Genomic DNA, 23,028 nt, shown 5'->3' on the forward strand with positions numbered 1-23,028 from the left:
TGTTTTGATCTATGCTAATATTTGCTAGCTAGCTAACCAACAACTGTAACGATGTATTTGAGAGACAAGTGCTCATTGTGGAACTTTATGTTTTCAATAAACATTGGAGACTAAATATAGTTTACGTGTTGTCAACAGTCTAAACCAACCACGTCTGTTTTGCCCCATAGTTGCACACGCGTCGGTTTTGTTGCTAAAACAACCAACCCGTCTATGGAATTGTCATGGCTTGACAATGAGCAATGGAGTTGGTAAGAGCACAAACAGATCTGGGACCAGGCTAAGTATTAGACTGTTGAGAAACCACTGTAAGGTCAACCTGGGAAAACAACATGGCTAAATCCAATGGATATCCTTTCCACTGTGGTATTTAGTGTTTACTTTATACATTGTTGTAAATGACCTGAAATAAACTCCATTCACTGTCAAAGGGAAATGACATTTGATGTGCTGGTTTAAAACGCGAGAGAGTGTACATGAGGTTATGAACATGACTGTGCATTTCAGTCACACTGCAGTACACACACACACACACACACACACACACGTCAGATTTTAATGTTAGAAAAAATAATACATCGGGAATTCTTAGTAAACAAATGTTCTGAATGGTTTATTAACCTAAAGAAATTAAATAACATAGTACAAGGTGTCTTTGATTATAATAAAGCCTATTATTAACATTATTTAAATACAGTATCCATCGTAGTTGGGTGTTCGGCAGCGTTAGCAAACTCATCCATATTCAAGTAGGTACGTATGTATGAGACAAGTCCCAAATCATCATCATCACTGGAAACTGTATACTGAAATGAGTTCAAAAGCCTAGTTCAGGATTACAATTCATACCACAATGGTTGCTTCTTAGCCTCTATCAACACCAAGATGGGCTTCTCGTCTCTTTAGGGGTGTGTTGCTGGTAGATAAAACTCCATAGTTGGGAAGAGAAGAAATGCAGCCTATGATCAAGTAAGACAAAAATGGAACATTGTTAAACCCATCATTGATCTCAAGTATAGTCAGTCCTTGCATCCATAGCTACATCTATGAATTTGAGAGGTTACACTTCTCCAGTTGTTTACCAAAAATAAATGCTTTGTAGTTGTTTGAATCTCAGATTGCCCCTTTAAGGTCAGATTCCATAAACCCTTTGGTACAGTATGTACTTCACCCAACAGAGTGGCGTTAGTGTGTTTACCTTTTATAAACATGTGTGAGGGGAAGGGGGCGGGGCTCAGTGGCTGCTGGGGAACTGTCCGTGTGTGTTGATGGACTGTTGCAGCTTCTCCTCTTTGGCCCTTCTGCTGTGGCAGAGCTGTACAGCGAGAACACACACACACACACACCCAAATATGAAATCAAACATTGACTACTGTGTAACAGACTGTATTTACATAGAATCCCATTTCCTGGTTGTTGACTTGTTGCAGTACACCTTGTTCATGCTACCAGAGATGTTTAGACAGTCTCCATACACAACAGCTCAATGCTTCCCGGATCTTTATTCGTGGACTATGTTATGATCCTTCTCTTCTAACTCTGCTAGTTCAGTTACTGGTAAAAGACAGACATATCCATCCCCACACGATAGAATGCTACCACCGTTTTGACAACAAAGATGTGTTGAAATGTTGAAAAATACATCTGAGGTAGAATTCTGCAGTGTGCTGGTATCAGTCTTCCATTACTTTCTGTCAGCTTGTTGACTTGACGTTTTGACAGTTAGTTCAGTTTACCGTCCTCTTCTCCATGAAGTTGGCCAGGAAGTCGTCGATGTCCGTCTTGCCCTCCAGGAAGCTCTCGGCCGTCTCCTCTGACTCCTCCTCCGCCTGGTGGGCTGCCACCTTCAGACGAGCCTGCAGGGCACTCAGACTGCAGCTCTGGAGAACAACACAAGTTCATAGGATAACACTTAAAAAAACGGTTGTTTTTTTTGTTTTCAAACCTCAAAATGGACTCTGACGTCAAGCCAAATCCACACCCCACAACATCAGTTATGTTGTGAATAATCTGTATATGTTTCAACCCCAAAAACATGGACAAGATGAGCAGCAAATAAAACAACTCATGGCCTGGGTCATGGACTTGTCAATATTGATCTACTTTTGAGGTTTGATCACCACATGTGTGTTTAGTGCAGGGAACACCTCACCTCACTGATGTCATGCTGTCTCTGCATCTTGGTCTCAAAGGCCGATTTGTTCTGGGTTAGCTGCTCGTACTGTCAACACAACAAGTAAGAACAACTAGCGTTCACAACACAATATACCGTCTACAGCAATCTATAGCAGTAGGACTGATCCCGACGCACATTTCAACTTGGCTCAATGGTACAAGTTGGTATCAGCTATAACGTTAGTAACAAACTGACAGTTGTCATGCGACATTCATACAGGTAGAGTGTGATTGCTAACGTATATTGACAGACAGACCCTCTGCATTCATTAGCCAGTGAGTGAGTATTATTCAACGGCAGCTAGCCTAGTGGTTAGAGCGTTGGGCGTCTGAGCGTCTGGATCGAATCCCCGAGCTGACAAGGTAAAAATATGTCGTTCTGCCCCTGAACCTGGCAGTAAAACCCACTGTTCCCCGGTAGGCCGTCACTGTAAATAAGAATTTGTTCTTAACTGACTTGCCTGGTAAAACAAAAAAGTGTCTGGGTTCCTCACCTTGAACAGCATTTCTTGTCTCGTCCCCTCCAGCTGAGGTTCCAGCTGCAGGTTCTTCTCTGGGAGAGAGATGACCAAGACATGTCAGTGTGTGTCCCAGGGCAGCAGTGAACTCAGCTTCAACACTTCCCCACTTTCTAGCACACACTCATTTCACTACCTGCCCATATGAACTGACTGAGGATCTGTGTTACCATAGCGATTATGAGCTTGACACCAAAAGTGGCCCTGGACCAGTAACTTGCCGATTCCTTTTTGGAGTTTGAGCTTTTGGGCTCTCTGGGGACAGTTTGAGCTTTTGGGCTCTCTGGGATAGTAGCGCTTCATCTCCTTACTGAGTCAGATGAACTCATGGATAAAAATGTTATGTCTCTGTGTGCAGTTTGAAGGGAGTTGTAGGTCATTTCTGGAGCCATTGCTAACTAGCGTTAGCATGACTGGAAGCTCATAATAGCCATGGTCCTTGATAATAGCATTTGTTTGTGTGTACAGCCTTCCCTGTAGCTCAGTTGGTAGAGCATGGTGTTTGCAACACCAGGGTTGTGGGTTCGATTCCCACGGGGGGCCAGCACAGAAAAAAAAAAAGGTATGAAATGTATGCATTCACTACTGTAAGTCACTCTGGATAAGAGTGTCTGCTAAATGACTAAAATGTAAAAATGTAATGTAAATGTACATGGTGGGTCACAAGAAAATACTAAAGGCTTTGGCTATACAGAGTGTCACCCACTGCCCAGTCAAGTTTAGCAACCACCACTAGTGTGTAGGGAGACTCACTGGCCATGTCCACGATGCTGTTGACCAGCTCCTCCTTGTCAGTGGTGACCTGTTTGAGTTGGGGCAGACACACAAACAACTCCAGCAGCACATCCTCCTGCTCACTCATGTCCTTCAGCTGGGACACACTGGGGACAACACACACACAGTCAGTCAGTCAGAGAGGGATATGGTGGGACAGATGGATGAAATCATACCTTGAAGGCAGAACCCAGTCTGTCAGAGTGAGCAATGAGCTGTCGCCCACTCTCAGCTATGATGTGGGCGTGCCCCAAGGGTCAATACTGGGGCCCCTCCTGTTCAGCCTGTACATTAATGATCTGCCTTCTGTCTGTACTGGGTCTGAAGTTCAAATGTATGCAGATGATATATGTGCATGCAAAGAGCAAACAACATGCTACACAAGAACTCACTACTGTAGTGGTCCTGGTTACAAAGCAGCTCAGTGACTCATGTTTGCATCTCAATGTGAAAAAAAAACAGTCTGCATGTTCCTCACAAAGAGGGCAACTGATGCCGCTGAGCCAGATGTCTATGTGATTCCAACCTCTCTTATAAAAAGTAGGTGAACAAGGTAACTCAAATAACCAAATTCAACTTAGCGAATTTGCGATTCATGCAAAATTGTTTGACTACGGAGGTATAAAAGCTGTACTTCAAATCTATGACACTCCCCCACTTAACATACTGCTTGACTGGTTGGGCCCAAGCTTGCTGTACTGCGTGCTACTTGTTGCTTGTTCTATGTTTCTCTGTCTGCGTGCTGCTTATTCTATGTTGCTCTGCCTGCGCGCTACGTGTTGCTTGTCCTATGTTGCTCTGTCTGCGCGCTACGTGTTGCTTGTCCTATGTTGCTTTGTCTGCGCGCTACGTGTTGCTTGTCCTATGTTGCTCTGTCTGCGCGCTACGTGTTGCTTGTCCTATGTTGCTCTGTCTGCGCGCTACGTGTTGCTTGTCCTTTGTTGCTCTGTCTGCGCGCTACATGTTGCTTGTCCTATGTTGCTCTGTCTGCGCGCTACGTATTGCTTGTCCTATGTTGCTCTGTCTGCGCGCTACGTGTTGCTTGTCCTATGTTGTTCTGTCTGCGCGCTACGTGTTGCTTGTCCTATGTTTCTCTGTCTGCGCGCTACGTGTTGCTTGTACTATGTTTCTCTGTCTGCGCGCTACGTGTTGCTTGTCCTATGTTGCTCTGTCTGCGCGCTACGTGTTGCTTGTCATATGTTGCTCTGTCTGCGCGCTACGTGTTGCTTGTCCTATGTTGCTCTGTCTGCGCGCTACGTGTTGCTTGTTCTATGTTTCTCTGTCTGCGTGCTATGTGTTGCTTGTCCTATGTTGCTCTGAATGTTATATCTAAACGTTTCTTTGAGTCGTGTCCTCATACGTTACATTTGGACTCAACGGCCCAAAAAGTGGGCGACGTATTAAACTCCAGTGGCAGAATGCACATACCTCATTTCAGACAGCTCAGGAAATGTTTCAGGAATCTCAGGCATCTTGTACATGTGGCCGTTCAACCCAGCCTGTTGCAGACAGAGTGATATCACGTCTTATGTAGCTGACCAACACATAAAACAAGTAGCTAAGCACTTGACCATCGCAGCAGTACTCCAGTACAGAAGCTCTAGTCCGCAGGTGGCTGACAGGCCTCAGTGCCTGGCAACAGTTGTTAGGGTATTGTGTGCTTAGGGCTGGTGGTGAGGTGTTTTGAAAATAAAGTATAATATAATACAAATATAATAGATGCCCCCAATGATTCTAACTAGAAGAACAGGTCAGTCTGTGGGTATTTGTCTGTCCTGATGAAACATTGCTACATTAAACCTCTTGAGGCGTCTAAACCGCATGCCAAATAGTCTCCTTAACTTATACATTTAGGTATTATGTCAGTATTAGCCAGATATGTACTGGGTAGTGCATTTACCTGGGAGTCTGCGGTGGGTACGGGGAGAGGCAGGTCGGTGATGAGACCGTAGACAGGGGCTGCTGCCCAGGGAGGGCCGTGACCGTGAGCTCCCTCTACACCCGCGTGGGGCATGGGGGGCGGGGTGGGGCCCACGGGGGGCGGCCCGTAGTGGAAGATCTGTGTGGGGTAGGGAGGCATCCCCGACGGCTTGTACATGTTACTGCACCACAGAGAGAGAGATGGCAGGGAGGAAAGATGGGAGAAACAGAAAGCTGGTGAGAATGGGTTCCCTTTGTGAAGAAACTGTACTCAGTTAAATGACACTAGTCACTGAGCTAGTCTTTCTGCCTCCTTGTATCCTTCACTGTAAAGCTATGGCAGTTATTATGGCTGTCTCATGTGACTTCTTACACCTTTTGATCGTCCTTTCATTGCGTATTACATGCAACCCAAAGAATTTGCATTCAAGGGCCAACAAAGGATTACATGATGACATGTTATGTGTGTGTGTGGTACTGACTAAGGGAAGCCGGTGGGGCCAGATGTCAGGACCGGTGGACTCTTCCAGAACTCATCCAGGAGACTCTGGATGACTTTGCCCAGATCTGAGTGCATTCCAAACTGAGAACAAATTAACATAGGCCTGTTAGCTTCATGACAAGCACATGAATACCAGATATTTGCATCCATGTCAACACCTGCCCTTATACAGACAATGAACTAGTAACAAAATAAGTATAAATACCTAGAGAAAAACATTAAATGGTTACCATTCATATCACCACAGATTTTGCTTCCCTGGTCTCTTGTATTGTTGACGTAGACCTAGTTGAGAAGGACTTACATTGGTAATGAGGGGGCTGGTAACCATGGTGCCATTGTTGCTGTCTACCAGGTGATGTCCTACTGGAGGGTACACACTGACTACTGGTTTCTCCTGGGGAAACTGAGGCGGAAGCAAGCTGCAGAGGAAGAGAAAAAAAAGGGGGAGATAGGGGGAAAAGGGGGAGAAAGGTAGAGAGAGGTCATTGAAAGTGATAGTAGCCTATGAGTTCTGAGGGTTTGAGTCCTATTGATCCTGCAAGAAATAATCAACAAGTCAGACATAGCCAGGTAAATGGAAGATTAACCTAGCTGTACTGTAAACCAATGGCAGGATGAGCTATTGGGGTTTACACACACGTTGACACTGATAGGACAACATGCTCATATGTTGATGCTAAAACGTAAGCATGTATTCATCTGTTAATGCTAACTCTGTAAACGTGCATCTCACTCACATGTTGACGCTGATGGTTGAGTTGTTGACTGTGAAAGGGATTCTGTACTCCACATCTTTCTGGATCTCTGCTAAGCTGGAGGAGAAGAAACCCGAAACATTTAACGTTAGATACAAACCAGTTTATCCACCTTACACACAATACTTTGAAAGGTGCCAACACGTCAATCCAAAACGTATTGAGCTAGCTAGAATATTGAAAGAGATAGTGACATACATGTATACATTAGACATTGTTCATATTAGTTAAATAACGTTACAATTATGTCACCTATAAAGTTAGGCTGAATATCTAGAAGAGAGCTGAGAGGCACCTCTCTCTAATGTTACTTGTAAACAATACATAATACTTTAATCTGACCTGGTCCCATCAACTGTCGGTGTTGCGATACGGGACACTACCGTTAGCTCGCACAATACACACTAATTACGCCTCGTGACAACGCTTTAAATAGTAGCAAATACTTTAGCTAGCTATCAAGGCCGACAAGCCACGTAGTTAGCCATAACTAGCTAGTTAGCATTGCTAGTACGTGACGTTGATTTACCTGGAGTGGGCAGCTTTGAGAGACTCGATCTGCCGTTGTCTTTGTTGCTGCAAGCTATTGAGAGGTGGGAGAGGTCCGGAACCCTTGGATAAGGGGAAAAGCCAGTTCATCCTATTCTGGCTGGACACGAGCTTGAACTTAACTAGCTAGCTAATGAATTAATAAATCACTATCCAGCCTCAACAAGAACAGACGAGACAGACAAGGGAAGGAGAAAACCCCGTCGAGATGTAGCCAATGTTCGCTAGCTACTTGCACAGCGATAACTTTCGGTATGGCATATTTTAGATGGTCGTAAAAAAGAACTATTCAGTTTCTCCGCTTGAAGCATTTATCCAAAATTGGCACTGTCATTCTTGGTAAGCTTAGTAGCTACCGAGCACACAAACGGATAATAGGAAGACAACAACCTTCGTTGTGTACGAGCATGATTAAGTAGTTTGCGTACTACCTCACTGTACACAAAGAAACTAGGAAGGTAAATGTACAAATCTTTTTTGGGGAAAATAACTATACTGTGACATATATTTAAAATAAATGAAATAGTTCTGGCAAATGTAACATAATTGTAATGTTTTTAGTTTTTTTTACATTCTCCGCATCAGGAGTTGAGAGGTCAATGCGCATACTTCGATGACGTCACCGTTTTTACAGTTTGTACCACAGCATTCCTCTGGTTTCTACTGTCACTACAAAGAACATCGATTGGGCAATAGGGGAAAAATTACTCTAGAAGATTTAAGAACTGCACCTCTAATTAAGTTGACATTACTTGATCATGACCTAATGAAAGATTACATAGCATGGTTTCACTCTTATAGAAGTCTAACGATAAAGTACATACCATGATAACAGCTGGCACATAAACGTTATACCACCTACCATTGACATTACATATAAATTATACATACTAGTTGTGATTAGCATTCTTGTTTTATTTGCACAGACTAAGTCTAACCACTCTGATCATATTCCCTCCCTCAATGCTCCACAAGGAAACAAAGAACGGTCATCAATGGCAGAAAGCGGATGAACTGAATCATTACTTAAAGCCCGCTTCGCGCTCAGAAGGGAATATCGCATCTCATCATCGTGGGTAGCGAGACCAAACACTTTAGAAACACATTTCTCAAGTCAAGAACTATAGAAATGATCCCTGAAAGTATAGTCTTAATTTAACTGAGGGCGAGCGAGGGTAGCCTATGTTGGAGCTGTCATTCTCACTAACGGTTTCCCACCGTATAAAGAGCACACTATAGGAAGGACCACGTGGCCGAAATAATGCTTATCGGGCAACAAACAGTTGTTATACCCATGAAAGCTTCACAAAATACACGTTAAAGTTTCCCCACAATAGAACTTTGCAAATTAGGGAGGTGCCAGAGGGTAATTAATAGTGCAGTTTGTAGGGGACTGCTATTGGCTGAAAACGTCAATGGCCCACAATAAAGAAAATACAATTTAGATATAAAATGTAATTGAACAATTGGAATTCGAACTGGATTGGCATGATAATATTGCTTTGCAATAAATGTCCTATGCAATACTACGTTTGACATTTAGCAGCATTGAAGCAAGTTGAACTATTTTCATGAAATAATTACTGACTTCCAGATGTGTTGGAACACTGTAAACCTAATGATTCATTCAATATTTAACAATACTTAGAGCTAACCACTCTGATCATATTCCCTCCCTCAATGCTCCACAAGGAAACAAAGAACGGTCATCAATGGCAGAAAGCGGATGAACTGAATCATTACTCAAAGCCCGCTTCGCGCTCAGAAGGGAATATCGCATCTCATCATCGTGGGTAGCGAGACCAAACACTTTAGAAACACATTTCTCAAGTCAAGAACTATAGAAATGATCCCTGAAAGTATAGTCTTAATTTAACTGAGGGCGAGCGAGGGTAGCCTATGTTGGAGCTGTCATTCTCACTAACGGTTTCCCACCGTATAAAGAGCACACTATAGGACCACGTGGCTGAAATCATGTTTATCGGGCTACTTCTCATCAACTGCTCATCAATAACATATGGAATCAGTTATTGTCGTGTTTTATGCCCAAGCAAGCTTCACAAAATACATTTTCAAGTTGCTCCACAATAGAACTTTGTAAATGAGGGAGGTGCCAGAAGGTACTGATTGCAGTTTTTAGGGGACTGGTATTGGCTGAAAAAGTTAATGGCCTACAATAGAGAAAATACACGAAAATAAAATGTAGAAATGTAATTGAAAAGGTAGAGAGAGTTCTGACTGGATTAAAATCACATATCTCCTATACAACGTCATAGCAAGGTTGACAACAGGAACATTAAACAGTATTGAAACCAACGGTGTTATGGTGATAATCTACTCACTAACCTGAAGTACAATACATACTCTAAATAAGTTAATATTAACAATATTTAGAGCTAACCACTCTGATCATATTCCCTCCCTCAATGCTCCACAAGGAAACAAAGAACGGTCATCAATGGCAGAAAGCGGATGAACTGAATCATTACTCAAAGCCCGCTTCGCGCTCAGAAGGGAATATCGCATCTCATCATCGTGGGTAGCGAGACCAAACACTTTAGAAACACATTTCTCAAGTCAAGAACTATAGAAATGATCCCTGAAAGTATAGTCTTAAAGTATCTATGGGCGAGCGAGGGTAGGACATGTTGGAGCTGTCATTCTGACTGACGGTTTTCACAGCTCCCTCCCTCACTGTCACTACCCACAGTCGCTTCTCACTGTATGCAGAGCGTGATACAGCAGCACGTGGCAGCAAGTCATACCTTACTAATGACCTTTTTTAAAAAAACAATCAGGTATCACATTGTATTGAATGTAAAGTAACAGTTCATGAACATATAATATCATTTACTGGCTCACAAAAAGCACATATGTCCCAGATTCAAAGAATACATTCTCTAGTTGCCTAAAATGAAATAATGGGAGGTACCAGGCTGCTCAGTTGTTGGACGACTACTACCATTGGCTGAAAAACCCAGTGGTATACCTTAGATAATATATTTATTGTTTTATACTGAACACAAATATAAACGCAACTAGAACAATTTAAACTATTTTACTGTGATAGTTCATATAAGGAAATTGTTCAATTGAAATAATTTAAATAGGCCCTAATTGATGGATTTCACATGACACGGGTGCGTTCTCGGCCCCCTCCTGTACTCCCTGTCCCCCCTATGACTGCGTGACCACGCACGCCTCCAACTCAATCATCAAGTTTGCAGACGACACAACAGTCGTAGGCATTATTACCAACAATGACGAGACAGCCTACAGGAAGGAGGTGAGGGTCCTGGCAGAGTGGTGCCAGGAAAATACCCTCTCCCTCAACGTCAACAAAACGAAGGAGCTAATCGTGGACTTCAGGAAACAGCAGAGGGAGTATGCCCCTATCCACATCGACAGGACCGCAGTGGAGAAGGTGGAAAGCTTCAAGTTCCTCGTAATACACATCACTGACAATCTGAAATGGTCCACCCACACAGACAGCATGGTGAAGAAGGCGCAACAGCATTTTGTTACACCTGCAATAACATCTGCTAAATATGTGTATGTGACCAATACAATTTGATTTCACTGAGCAGGGGCCCACCCACCGGGGAGTCAGGCCCAGCCAATCAGAACAAGTTTTTCCCCACAAAAGGGCTTTTTTTACAGACAGAAATACTCCTCAGTTTCATCAGCTGTCCGGGTGGCTGGTCTCAGATGATCCTGGGCTGGCGTGGTTACACCTGGTCTGTGGTTGTGAGGCCGTTTGGATGTACTGCCAAATTCTGTCAAATGACGTTGGAGGTGGCTTATGGTAGAGAAATTAACATTCAATTCTCTGGAAAGAGCTCTGGTGGACATTCCTGCAGCCAGCATGACAATTGCATGCTCCCTCAAAACTTGAGACATCAGCGGCATTGTGTTGTGTGACAAAACTGCACCTTGTAGTGTGCTTTTACTGTCCCCAGCACAAGATTTAATGATCATACTGTTTAATCAGCTTCTCTTGATATGCCACACTTGTCAGGTGGATGGACTCGCTTGGCAAATGAGAAATGCTCACTAATAAGGATTTAAACAAATTTGTACACAAAATTTAAGAGAAATAAGCTTTTTGTGCATATGGAACATTTCTGGGAACTTTTATATCAGCTCATGAAACATGGGACCAACACTTCACATGTTGTTTATCTTTCTGTTCAGTAGAGTTGTACTGCAGCTGAAAAGTTGGCATTGTTGACATCATCGATATGATGAATGGAAATAGATGAATTGTCTTTTTCCAGCGCAAGATCAAAGATGAATAACAGCACTGAAATGACATTATTAAACTATTGCATCAATGTAATACTATGAAACGTTTGTTTAATTTTCACTTTAACAAGATTAAGAGTCCACCACTCTGATCATATTCTGGTGATGGGTCGTTCGCGAACGAGTGGGCTCTAAGAGCAGGCTCTTGTAGGTGAACGTTGGGAGCCGGCTCGCATATCAGAAGAGCCGAATCTATTTATAAAAATATTTACAAAATTAAGATATGAATAATCAAAAGATGTAAATGAATAGAGTTAACTAATTCAAAGAACAAAAAAAGAAATAAAATAATATAGGCCTAACTGCTCAAGCGCACACAGTCATTCTGACTGTCTGCTTAGACTAACAGCCTCGCCTGTTGTTCCTGTCAATCAGACACGCAGTGTCAACCAATGAACCAAAGATGCATGAGGGAGGGCCGAGCCAACTCACTCACAGTCACACACTTAGCAGCCGAGGAGAGAGAGGAAGGAGAGCTGTGAAAACAACAGCTGGAAAACGAGTCGGAAGCACAGTAGCATTTGGATGCATTTTAATAATGTAGACAATGTTAGAGCACAGTGTAGAATTTGCCAAAACAAATCTCATATAAAGCCGGTTCTATGCACAACCTACACCGGCATATGCGAACTGTGCACCCAACTGTGAAGCTAGCTGTAGCGGAGCTTCCAGAAACTAGCGGGCCTGCTAGTGATAGTGGTGGAGCCAGCACCTCCACACGTGGAGATGTATCCACTCAGTCAAGTAGGCCTACTCCGCGACTCACAGCAACACAGTCTTCTATGGACCAGTTTATGCCAAAGTCTATGTCTGTAGCAAAACAAGGCCAAATTGATATTACATTGGCTTAAAGATTGCTACTGATTTCCAGCCATTTTTGATCGTGGAGGACAGAGGTTTAATAAACTTTAGCAATAGTCTAAATCCAATGTACACAATTCCAAGCAGGAAAACCCTTTCAAAATCACTTATTCCACAACTGTATGAGAGCACACAGGCTTCAGTGCGGGAAAGAGTCCAAAAAGCTACTGCAGATTGTCTTACCACTGACTGCTGGACATCAAGGGTAACCACTTCTTACATGTCGGTTACCGCATCAGCCCCTCGAAAGTGAGGCAGCTTGCATTTCTGAATGCAAATCTCTCATAAATGCAAATATGGTCAGCATTGCTGTGTGCTAATGGTTATAACATGGCAATAAAGGAGAGAGAAAAGAGGGACCAGTTTAATGTTTTAAGTGGGATGCTGCAGTTTTGCATAGTTATTTATTTTTCTTTGATTTGGTGCAATATTCTATTATTATGCTGTTCGGATTGTTTTCGTTTGAATTGTTACATTTATATGCACTTTGTTTATATACATTAAAAAAGTTGTACTTTAAATGCACATGTGTAATGGCATTCTTCTTTTTTACATTCATTTCAATTTGAGGGATGTTGCAGTTTTGCAAATTGTTATTTATTTTTCTTTGATATGGTGCAATATTCTATTATGCTGTTCAGATTGTATTCGTTTGAATGGTTAGATTTGCATGCACTTTGTTTATATACATTAAAAAGTTATACATTAAATGTAAATGTTTATTAGCATTCTTTTTCATAACAAACCAATGCATTTTTAAATACATTGTGGTTAAGGTAGAGTATGATTTCATTTAATTAGAATTGTTTTAACACCAATCATAGTCAAACTATCGCAAACCGTTTGACTTGAAAACATTTACATTTACATTTAAGTCATTTAGCAGACGCTCTTATCCAGAGCGACTTAAAATACAAACCGTTTGACTTGAAAAAATACAAACCGTTTGACTTGAAAAAATACAAACCGTTTGGGAGCCAAAAGAGCCGGCTCTTTTTGGTGAGCTGAGCCGAACAAGCCGGCTGACTGAAAAGAGTCGGAATGCATCCGCCCACAGTTGAAGTCGGAAGTTTACATACACTTAGGTTGACGTCATTAAAACTCGTTTTTCAACCACTCCACAAATTTCTTGTTAACAAACTATAGTTTTGGCAGGTCGGTTAGGACATCTACTTTGTGCATAACACAAGTAATTTTTCCAACAATTGTTTACAGATTATTTCACTTATAATTCACTGTATCACAAATCCAGTGGGTCAGAAGTTTACATACACTAAGTTGACTGTGCCTTTAAACAGCTTGGAAAATTCCAGAAAATGATGTCATGGCTTTAGAAGCTTTTGATAGGCTAATTGACATCATTTGAGTCAATTGGAGGTGTACCTGTGGATGTATTTCAAGACCTACCTTCAAACTCGGTGCCTCTTTGCTTGACATCATGAGAAAATCAAAAGAAATCTGCCAAGACCTCAGAAAAAAATGTGTAGACCAAGTCTGGTTCATCCTTGGGAGCAATTTCCAAACGCCTGAAGGTACCACGTTCATCTGTACAAACAATAGTACGCAAGTATAAACACCATGGGACCACGCAGCCGTCATACCGCTCAGGAAGGAGATGCATTCTGTGTCCTAGAGATGAACTTACTTTGGTGCGAAAAGTGCAAATCAATCCCAGAACAACAGCAAAGGACCTTGTGAAGATGCTGGAGGAAACAGGTACAAAAGTATCTATATCCACAGTAAAACGAGTCCTATATCGACATAACCTGAAAGGCCGCTCAGCAAGGAAGAAGCCACTGCTCCAAAACCGACATAAAAAAATCCAGACTACGGTTTGCAACTGCACATGGGGACAAAGATCACACTTTTTGGAGAAATGTCCTTTGGTCTGATGAAGCAAAAATAGAACTGTTTGGCCATAATGACCATCGTTATGGTCAGAGGAAAAAGGGGGAGGCTTGCAAGCCGAAGAACACCATCCCAACCGTGAAGCATGGGGGTGGCAGCATCATGCTGTGGGGGTGCTTTGCTGCAGGAGGGACTGGTGCACCTCACAAAATAGATGGCATCATGAGGAAGCAAAATTATGTGGATATATTGAAGCAACATCTCAAGACAGTCAGGAAGTTAAAGCTTGGTTGCAAATGGGTCTTCCAAATGGACAATGACCCCAAGCATACTTCCAAAGTTGTGGTGAAATGGCTTAAGGACAACAAAGTCAAGGTATTGGAGTGGCCATCACAAAGCCCTGACCTCAATCCCATAGAAAATTTGTGGGCAGAACTGAAAAAGTGTGTGCGAGCAAGGAGGCCTACAAACCTGACTCAGTTACACCAGCTCTGTCAGGAGGAATGGTCCAAAATTCACCCAACTTACTGAGGGAAGCTTGTGGAAGGCTACCCGAAACGTTTGACCCAAGTTAAACAATTTAAAGGCAATGCTACCGAATACTAATTGAGTGCATGTAAACTTCTGACCCACTGGGAATGTGATGAAAGAAAGAAATGCTGAAAGAAATAATTATCTCTACTATTTTTCTGACATTACACATTCGTAAAATAAAGTGGTGATGCTAACTGACCTAAGACAGGGGATTTTACTAGGATTAAATGTCAGGAATTGTGAAAAACTCAGTTTAAATGTATTTAGCTAAGGTGTATGTAAACTTCCGACTTCAACTATATATACACACACATTTTTTGTACTTTTGTATTTTGTAATTTTTAAAATTGATTTAAAAACATTTTTTTTATGTTTATTGAAAAAAAACTATATGTAATTAAAGTCAGTCTTGCATGATTATGTTTATTTTTTGGTCAGTTTCAACATTATGGACATGGGTGTGTCTGAGGTCCATTTGGCCTGGCCCACAGCTTCCTTCAATGATGGATTCTGAATAGCTCTGTTGATGAACTTCTGGCCAATGAATGACTGTCTATTATTAATTGGTGTGTGTCCAGATATGCTGTGGACGTGGTGATTGCTGATGTATCTTGGTAGTCTGTAAGCCATTTTTATTGGTATGTTTTGGATTATCTGAAGCCGATTCATTTGCTGTGGTGAAGCTGTTATCCAGGCTGGTAGGGCGTATTCAGAGAGAGATCGGATGTAGCTGATGTAGACTTTCAGCACTGCCTGAGGCGAGGCTCCGTATTTTCTTCCGCACAGCGTTTTTAAGTGGTTTAGTCTTTTTCGACCCTCTCTCTCTATGTTCGCTATATGGGTTGTCCACTGTATGTCCTTCTGGAAGGTGACTCCAAGGAATTTTGCTTTTTTTTCTACTGTTATTACTTCACCGTAAAGTTTGAGATCTATGGGTTTCTTGTTTTTTGCTGGTGCTTCTTGTGAATAGGACACATTGAGTCTTCTGTGGGTTCAGTTTTACTCGCCACATGTTAGACCATGTCTCGATCATTTCAATAAACTTCTGGAGTTTTTTTGCAGCAAGTTGAGGACATTTGGAGCTGGACCAGTAGCAGAGGTCATCGGCAAACTGTGAGACTTGGCCTATGGTGAGTGGAGGGTAATAAATGTCTGATATGTATAGTAGAAAAAGTAGTGGGCTTAGGACTGCCCCCTGTGGGACATCTGCTTCAGGGGTAAATGGTGGGGATATTGCTGTGGAGACCTTCACTTTAATTATACGGTTGTGGAGAAAGCTAGTGATAATGTTTCTGAAGGAGAGTGGTAGTTTGAGATTGGAGTCTGCAAGCCGGCAGCACAACCCATTGTGCCACATCTTATCAAGTGTTTTTTCTATATCAAAGAAAACCGGCAGGGAAAGTTCTTTTTTCTTGACATTCCAAAGGATGTCCTCTGACAGTCTTAGAATGTTATCGGTAGTTGATCTTGTTTTTCTAAAGCCAGCTTGGTGGATTCCAAGGATGCCCATTTCGGCAGGTAGCCTAGTGATTAGAGCGTTGGTCTAGTAACCGAAAGGTTGCAAGATCGAATCCCTGAGCTGACAAGGTAAAAATATGTTGTTCTGCCCCTGAACAAGGCATTTAACCCACTGTTCCTAGGCTGTCATTGAAGATAAGAATTTGTTCTTAACTGACTTGCCTAGTTAAATAATAACAATTTGCTCAGTCTTTGGGTGAGTACTCTCTCAAACAGCTTCCTGACATGGCTGATTGGTCTATAACGTGTGATGTTGTATGGGTCTTTACCAGGTTTGTGAATCATTGTGACAACTGCAGATTTCCAAGGTAAGAGAAAATAGCCATCCATGAGACATGTGGTGAAGAGATTAGAAAGAAGGTGCAGGTATTCATCAGGTGCTTTGGTTTTTGTTTTTAATTTCTTCAATAGTAACAGAGCGGATTAAGTGGAGTTATTTGAATGGAGGGCGAGCGTAGGTCGAAGCTGTCATTCTCACTAACGGTTTCCCACGGTATAAAGAGCACACTATAAGACCATGTGACCTAAATCAAGTTTTTCGTGTTACTTTTCATCAATAGGTCACATATGGAATCAGTTATTGTCATATGTTTCATTGCATCACACAACAAACACTTGTTATGCCCAATAAAGCTTCACAAAAAACATGTTCAAATTGCCCCACAATAGAACTTTGCAAATGAGGGAGGTGCCAGAGGTTAATAGTGCAGTTTTTAGGAGAGTGCCAGAGGGTAATCAATCGCATCTCATCATCGTGGGTAGCGAGACCAAACACTTTAGAAACATTTCTCAAGTCAAGAACAATAGAAATGATCCAATTGGTTGAAAACGTCAGTTGCCCACAATAGAGAAAATACAATTAGATGTAACATGTAATTGAACAATTTGAGTTCTGACTGGATTGGTATGATGAATGGAGATTGCTTTGTAATACATTTCCTATTTTTATTTCCTTGGGCTCACGAGTGGCGCAGCAATCTAAGGCACACCATCTCAGTGCTGGAGGCGTCACTACAGACCCTGGTTCGATCCCGGGCTGTATCACAGCCGGCCGTGTTCGGGAGTCCCATAGGGCAGCGCACAATTGACCCAGCGTCGCCCGGGTTAGGGAAGGGTTTGGCCGGGTAGGCCATGATCGGAAATAAGAATTTGATCTTAACTGGCTTGCCTAGTTAAAAGGTAAAAAAAATGCATTACCACATTTGACATTTAGCAGCATAGAAGCCAGTTGAACTATTTTCATGAAATAATTACTGACTTCCAGATGTGTTGTAAAAGTGCAAACCTAATGATTCATTCAATATTTAACAATATTTAGAGCTAACCACTCTGATCATATTCCCTCCCTCAATGCTCCACAAGGAAACAAAGAACGGTCATCAATGGCAGAAAGCGGATGAACTGAATCATTACTCAAAGCCCGCTTCGCGCTCAGAAGGGAATATCGCATCTCATCATCGTGGGTAGCGAGACCATACACTTTAGAAACACATTTCTCAAGTCAAGAACTATAGAAATGATCCCTGAAAGTATAGTCTTAATTTAACTGAGGGCGAGCGAGGGTAGGACATGTTGGAGCTGTCATTCTGACTGACGGTTTTCACAGCTCCCTCCCTCACTGTCACTACCCACAGTCGCTTCTCACTGTATGCAGAGCGCGATACAGCAGCACGTGGCAGCAAGTCATACCTTACTAATGACCTTTTTTAAAAAAACAATCAGGTATCACATTGTATTGAATGTAAAGTAACAGTTCATGAACATATAATATCATTTACTGGCTCACAAAAAGCACATATGTCCCAGATTCACAGAATACATTCTCTAGTTGCCTAAAATGAAATAATGGGAGGTACCAGGCTGCTCAGTTGTTGGACGACTACTACCATTGGCTGAAAAACCCACTGGTATACCTTAGATAATATATTTATTGTTTTATACTGAACACAAATATAAACGCAACTAGCACAATTTTAACTATTTTACTGTGATAGTTCATATAAGGAAATTGTTCAATTGAAATAATTTAAATAGGCCCTAATTGATGGATTTCACATGACAAGGGTGCGTTCTCGGCCCCCTCCTGTACTCCCTGTCCCCCCTATGACTGCGTGACCACGCACGCCTCCAACTCAATCATCAAGTTTGCAGACAACACAACAGTCGTAGGCCTGATTACCAACAATGACGAGACAGCCTACAGGAAGGAGGTGAGGGCCCTGGCAGAGTGGTGCCAGGAAAATACCCTCTCCCTCAACGTCAACAAAACGAAGGAGCTAATCGTGGACTTCAGGAAACAGCAGAGGGAGTATGCCCCTATCCACATCGACAGGACCACAGTGGAGAAGGTGGAAAGCTTCAAGTTCCTCGGAATACACATCACTGACAATCTGAAAGGGTCCACCCACACAGACAACGTGGTGAAGAAGGCGCAACAGCATTTCGTTACACCTGCAATAACATCTGCTAAATATGTGTATGTGACCAATACAATTTGATTTCACTGAGCAGGGGCCCACCCACCGGGGAGTCAGGCCCAGCCAATCAGAACAAGTTTTTCCCCACAAAAGGGCTTTTTTTACAGACAGAAATACTCCTCAGTTTCATCAGCTGTCCGGGTGGCTGGTCTCAGATGATCCTGGGCTGGCGTGGTTACACCTGGTCTGTGGTTGTGAGGCCGTTTGGATGTACTGCCAAATTCTGTCAAATGACGTTGGAGGTGGCTTATGGTAGAGAAATTAACATTCAATTCTCTGGAAAGAGCTCTGGTGGACATTCCTGCAGCCAGCATGACAATTGCATGCTCCCTCAAAACTTGAGACATCAGCGGCATTGTGTTGTGTGACAAAACTGCACCTTGTAGTGTGCTTTTACTGTCCCCAGCACAAGATTTAATGATCATACTGTTTAATCAGCTTCTCTTGATATGCCACACTTGTCAGGTGGATGGACTCGCTTGGCAAATGAGAAATGCTCACTAATAAGGATTTAAACAAATTTGTACACAAAATTTAAGAGAAATAAGCTTTTTGTGCATATGGAACATTTCTGGGAACTTTTATATCAGCTCATGAAACATGGGACCAACACTTCACATGTTGTTTATCTTTCTGTTCAGTAGAGTTGTACTGCAGCTGAAAAGTTGGCATTGTTGACATCATCGATATGATGAATGGAAATAGATGAGTTGTCTTTTTCCAGCGCAAGATCAAAGATGAATAACAGCACTGAAATGACATTATTAAACTATTGCATCAATGTAATACTATGAAACGTTTGTTTAGTTTTCACTTTAACAAGATTAAGAGTCCACCACTCTGATCATATTCTGGTGATGGGTCGTTCGCGAACGAGTGGGCTCTAAGAGCCGGCTCTTGTAGGTGAACGTTGGGAGCCGGCTCGCATATCAGAAGAGCCGAATCTATTTATAAAACTATTTACAAAATTAAGATATGAATAATCAAAAGATGTAAATGAATAGAGTTAACTAATTCAAAGAACAAAAAAAGAAATAAAATAATATAGGCCTAACTGCTCAAGCGCACACAGTCATTCTGACTGTCTGCTTAGACTAACAGCCTCGCCTGTTGTTCCTGTCAATCAGACACGCAGTGTCAACCAATGAACCAAAGATGCATGAGGGAGGGCCGAGCCAACTCACTCACAGTCACACACTTAGCAGCCGAGGAGAGAGAGGAAGTAGAGCTGTGAAAACAACAGCTGGAAAACGAGTCGGAAGCACAGTAGCATTTGGATGCATTTTAATAATGTAGACAACGTTAGAGCACAGTGTAGAATTTGCCAAAACAAATCTCATATAAAGCCGGTTCTATGCACAACCTACACCGGCATATGCGAACTGTGCACCCAACTGTGAAGCTAGCTGTAGCGGAGCTTCCAGAAACTAGCGGGCCTGCTAGTGATAGTGGTGGAGCCAGCACCTCCACACGTGGAGATGTATCCACTCAGTCAAGTAGGCCTACTCCGCGACTCACAGCAACACAGTCTTCTATGGACCAGTTTATGCCAAAGTCTATGTCTGTAGCAAAACAAGGCCAAATTGATATTACATTGGCTTAAAGATTGCTACTGATTTCCAGCCATTTTTGATCGTGGAGGACAGAGGTTTAATAAACTTTAGCAATAGTCTAAATCCAATGTACACAATTCCAAGCAGGAAAACCCTTTCAAAATCACTTATTCCACAACTGTATGAGAGCACACAGGCTTCAGTGCGGGAAAGAGTCCAAAAAGCTACTGCAGATTGTCTTACCACTGACTGCTGGACATCAAGGGTAACCACTTCTTACATGTCGGTTACCGCATCAGCCCCTCGAAAGTGAGGCAGCTTGCATTTCTGAATGCAAATCTCTCATAAATGCAAATATGGTCAGCATTGCTGTGTGCTGCTGGTTATAACATGGCAATAAAGGAGAGAGAAAAGAGGGACCAGTTTAATGTTTTAAGTGGGATGCTGCAGTTTTGCATAGTTATTTATTTTTCTTTGATTTGGTGCAATATTCTATTATTATGCTGTTCGGATTGTTTTCGTTTGAATTGTTACATTTATATGCACTTTGTTTATATACATTAAAAAAGTTGTACTTTAAATGCACATGTGTAATGGCATTCTTCTTTTTTACATTCATTTCAATTTGAGGGATGTTGCAGTTTTGCAAATTGTTATTTATTTTTCTTTGATATGGTGCAATATTCTATTATGCTGTTCAGATTGTATTCGTTTGAATGGTTAGATTTGCATGCACTTTGTTTATATACATTAAAAAGTTATACATTAAATGTAAATGTTTATTAGCATTCTTTTTCATAACAAACCAATGCATTTTTTAAGGTAGAGTATGATTTCATTTAATTAGAATTGTTTTAACACCAATCATAGTCAAACTATCGCAAACCGTTTGACTTGAAAACATTTACATTTACATTTAAGTCATTTAGCAGACGCTCTTATCCAGAGCGACTTAAAATACAAACTGTTTGACTTGAAAAAATACAAACCGTTTGACTTGAAAAAATACAAACCGTTTGGGAGCCAAAAGAGCCGGCTCTTTTTGGTGAGCTGAGCCGAACAAGCAGGCTCACTGAAAAGAGTCGGAATGCATCCGCCCACAGTTGAAGTCGGAAGTTTACATACACTTAGGTTGACGTCATTAAAACTCGTTTTTCAACCACTCCACAAATTTCTTGTTAACAAACTATAGTTTTGGCAGGTCGGTTAGGACATCTACTTTGTGCATAACACAAGTAATTTTTCCAACAATTGTTTACAGATTATTTCACTTATAATTCACTGTATCACAAATCCAGTGGGTCAGAAGTTTACATACACTAAGTTGACTGTGCCTTTAAACAGCTTGGAAAATTCCAGAAAATGATGTCATGGCTTTAGAAGCTTCTGATAGGCTAATTGACATCATTTGAGTCAATTGGAGGTGTACCTGTGGATGTATTTCAAGACCTACCTTCAAACTCGGTGCCTCTTTGCTTGACATCATGAGAAAATCAAAAGAAATCTGCCAAGACCTCAGAAAAAAATGTGTAGACCAAGTCTGGTTCATCCTTGGGAGCAATTTCCAAACGCCTGAAGGTACCACGTTCATCTGTACAAACAATAGTACGCAAGTATAAACACCATGGGACCACGCAGCCGTCATACCGCTCAGGAAGGAGATGCATTCTGTGTCCTAGAGATGAACTTACTTTGGTGCGAAAAGTGCAAATCAATCCCAGAACAACAGCAAAGGACCTTGTGAAGATGCTGGAGGAAACAGGTACAAAAGTATCTATATCCACAGTAAAACGAGTCCTATATCGACATAACCTGAAAGGCCGCTCAGCAAGGAAGAAGCCACTGCTCCAAAACCGACATAAAAAAATCCAGACTACGGTTTGCAACTGCACATGGGGACAAAGATCACACTTTTTGGAGAAATGTCCTTTGGTCTGATGAAGCAAAAATAGAACTGTTTGGCCATAATGACCATCGTTATGGTCAGAGGAAAAAGGGGGAGGCTTGCAAGCCGAAGAACACCATCCCAACCGTGAAGCATGGGGGTGGCAGCATCATGCTGTGGGGGTGCTTTGCTGCAGGAGGGACTGGTGCACCTCACAAAATAGATGGCATCATGAGGAAGCAAAATTATGTGGATATATTGAAGCAACATCTCAAGACAGTCAGGAAGTTAAAGCTTGGTTGCAAATGGGTCTTCCAAATGGACAATGACCCCAAGCATACTTCCAAAGTTGTGGTGAAATGGCTTAAGGACAACAAAGTCAAGGTATTGGAGTGGCCATCACAAAGCCCTGACCTCAATCCCATAGAAAATTTGTGGGCAGAACTGAAAAAGTGTGTGCGAGCAAGGAGGCCTACAAACCTGACTCAGTTACACCAGCTCTGTCAGGAGGAATGGTCCAAAATTCACCCAACTTACTGAGGGAAGCTTGTGGAAGGCTACCCGAAACGTTTGACCCAAGTTAAACAATTTAAAGGCAATGCTACCGAATACTAATTGAGTGCATGTAAACTTCTGACCCACTGGGAATGTGATGAAAGAAATAAATGCTGAAAGAAATAATTATCTCTACTATTTTTCTGACATTTCACATTCGTAAAATAAAGTGGTGATGCTAACTGACCTAAGACAGGGGATTTTACTAGGATTAAATGTCAGGAATGGTGAAAAACTCAGTTTAAATGTATTTAGCTAAGGTGTATGTAAACTTCCGACTTCAACTATATATACAC

General features: G+C 41.9%; 1 protein-coding gene and 4 non-coding genes across 5 annotated transcripts; all 5 read right to left on the reverse strand.

Moving 5' to 3' along the window:
- Positions 1–585: 585 nt before the first annotated feature.
- On the reverse strand, positions 586–7,628 carry LOC115191679 (vacuolar protein sorting-associated protein 37A-like). Its single transcript, XM_029749520.1, has 12 exons — positions 7,177–7,628; positions 6,630–6,704; positions 6,194–6,311; positions 5,870–5,970; positions 5,368–5,569; positions 4,896–4,966; positions 3,447–3,574; positions 2,670–2,728; positions 2,153–2,221; positions 1,737–1,880; positions 1,199–1,315; positions 586–959 (listed from the first exon to the last, which is right to left on the reverse strand). The coding sequence occupies exons 1-11, from the start codon at positions 7,284–7,286 to the stop codon at positions 1,235–1,237; spliced, it is 1,158 nt and encodes a 385-aa protein (XP_029605380.1). The 5' UTR covers positions 7,287–7,628; the 3' UTR covers positions 586–959; positions 1,199–1,234.
- A 504-nt stretch (positions 7,629–8,132) lies between these two features.
- LOC115193152 (small nucleolar RNA U3) lies at positions 8,133–8,348 on the reverse strand. Its single transcript, XR_003878110.1, has one exon. It is a non-coding gene; the product is annotated as a small nucleolar RNA U3 (small nucleolar RNA).
- A 501-nt stretch (positions 8,349–8,849) lies between these two features.
- LOC115193154 (small nucleolar RNA U3) lies at positions 8,850–9,065 on the reverse strand. Its single transcript, XR_003878112.1, has one exon. It is a non-coding gene; the product is annotated as a small nucleolar RNA U3 (small nucleolar RNA).
- A 530-nt stretch (positions 9,066–9,595) lies between these two features.
- LOC115193155 (small nucleolar RNA U3) lies at positions 9,596–9,811 on the reverse strand. Its single transcript, XR_003878113.1, has one exon. It is a non-coding gene; the product is annotated as a small nucleolar RNA U3 (small nucleolar RNA).
- Positions 9,812–17,585: 7,774 nt separating this feature from the next.
- Positions 17,586–17,801, reverse strand: LOC115193153 (small nucleolar RNA U3). Its single transcript, XR_003878111.1, has one exon. It is a non-coding gene; the product is annotated as a small nucleolar RNA U3 (small nucleolar RNA).
- Positions 17,802–23,028: the final 5,227 nt, after the last annotated feature.

Source organism: Salmo trutta, chromosome 4 (genome assembly GCF_901001165.1).
Source record: "Salmo trutta chromosome 4, fSalTru1.1, whole genome shotgun sequence".
NCBI classification, from domain to species: Eukaryota; Metazoa; Chordata; class Actinopteri; order Salmoniformes; family Salmonidae; genus Salmo; species Salmo trutta.

Bases quoted from the DNA above. Each gene is read 5' to 3' on its own strand.
- LOC115191679 (XM_029749520.1), bottom strand. From the start codon at position 7,286: ATGAACTGGCTTTTCCCCTTATCCAAGGGTTCCGGACCTCTCCCACCT. The intron at 6,312-6,629 runs GTGAGTGAGATG...CTTCCTCTGCAG, and splicing joins TCAACCATCAGCGTCAACAT to CTTGCTTCCGCCTCAGTTTC. The intron at 2,729-3,446 runs GTGAGTCTCCCT...TCTCTCTCCCAG, and splicing joins CAGCATCGTGGACATGGCCA to AGAAGAACCTGCAGCTGGAA.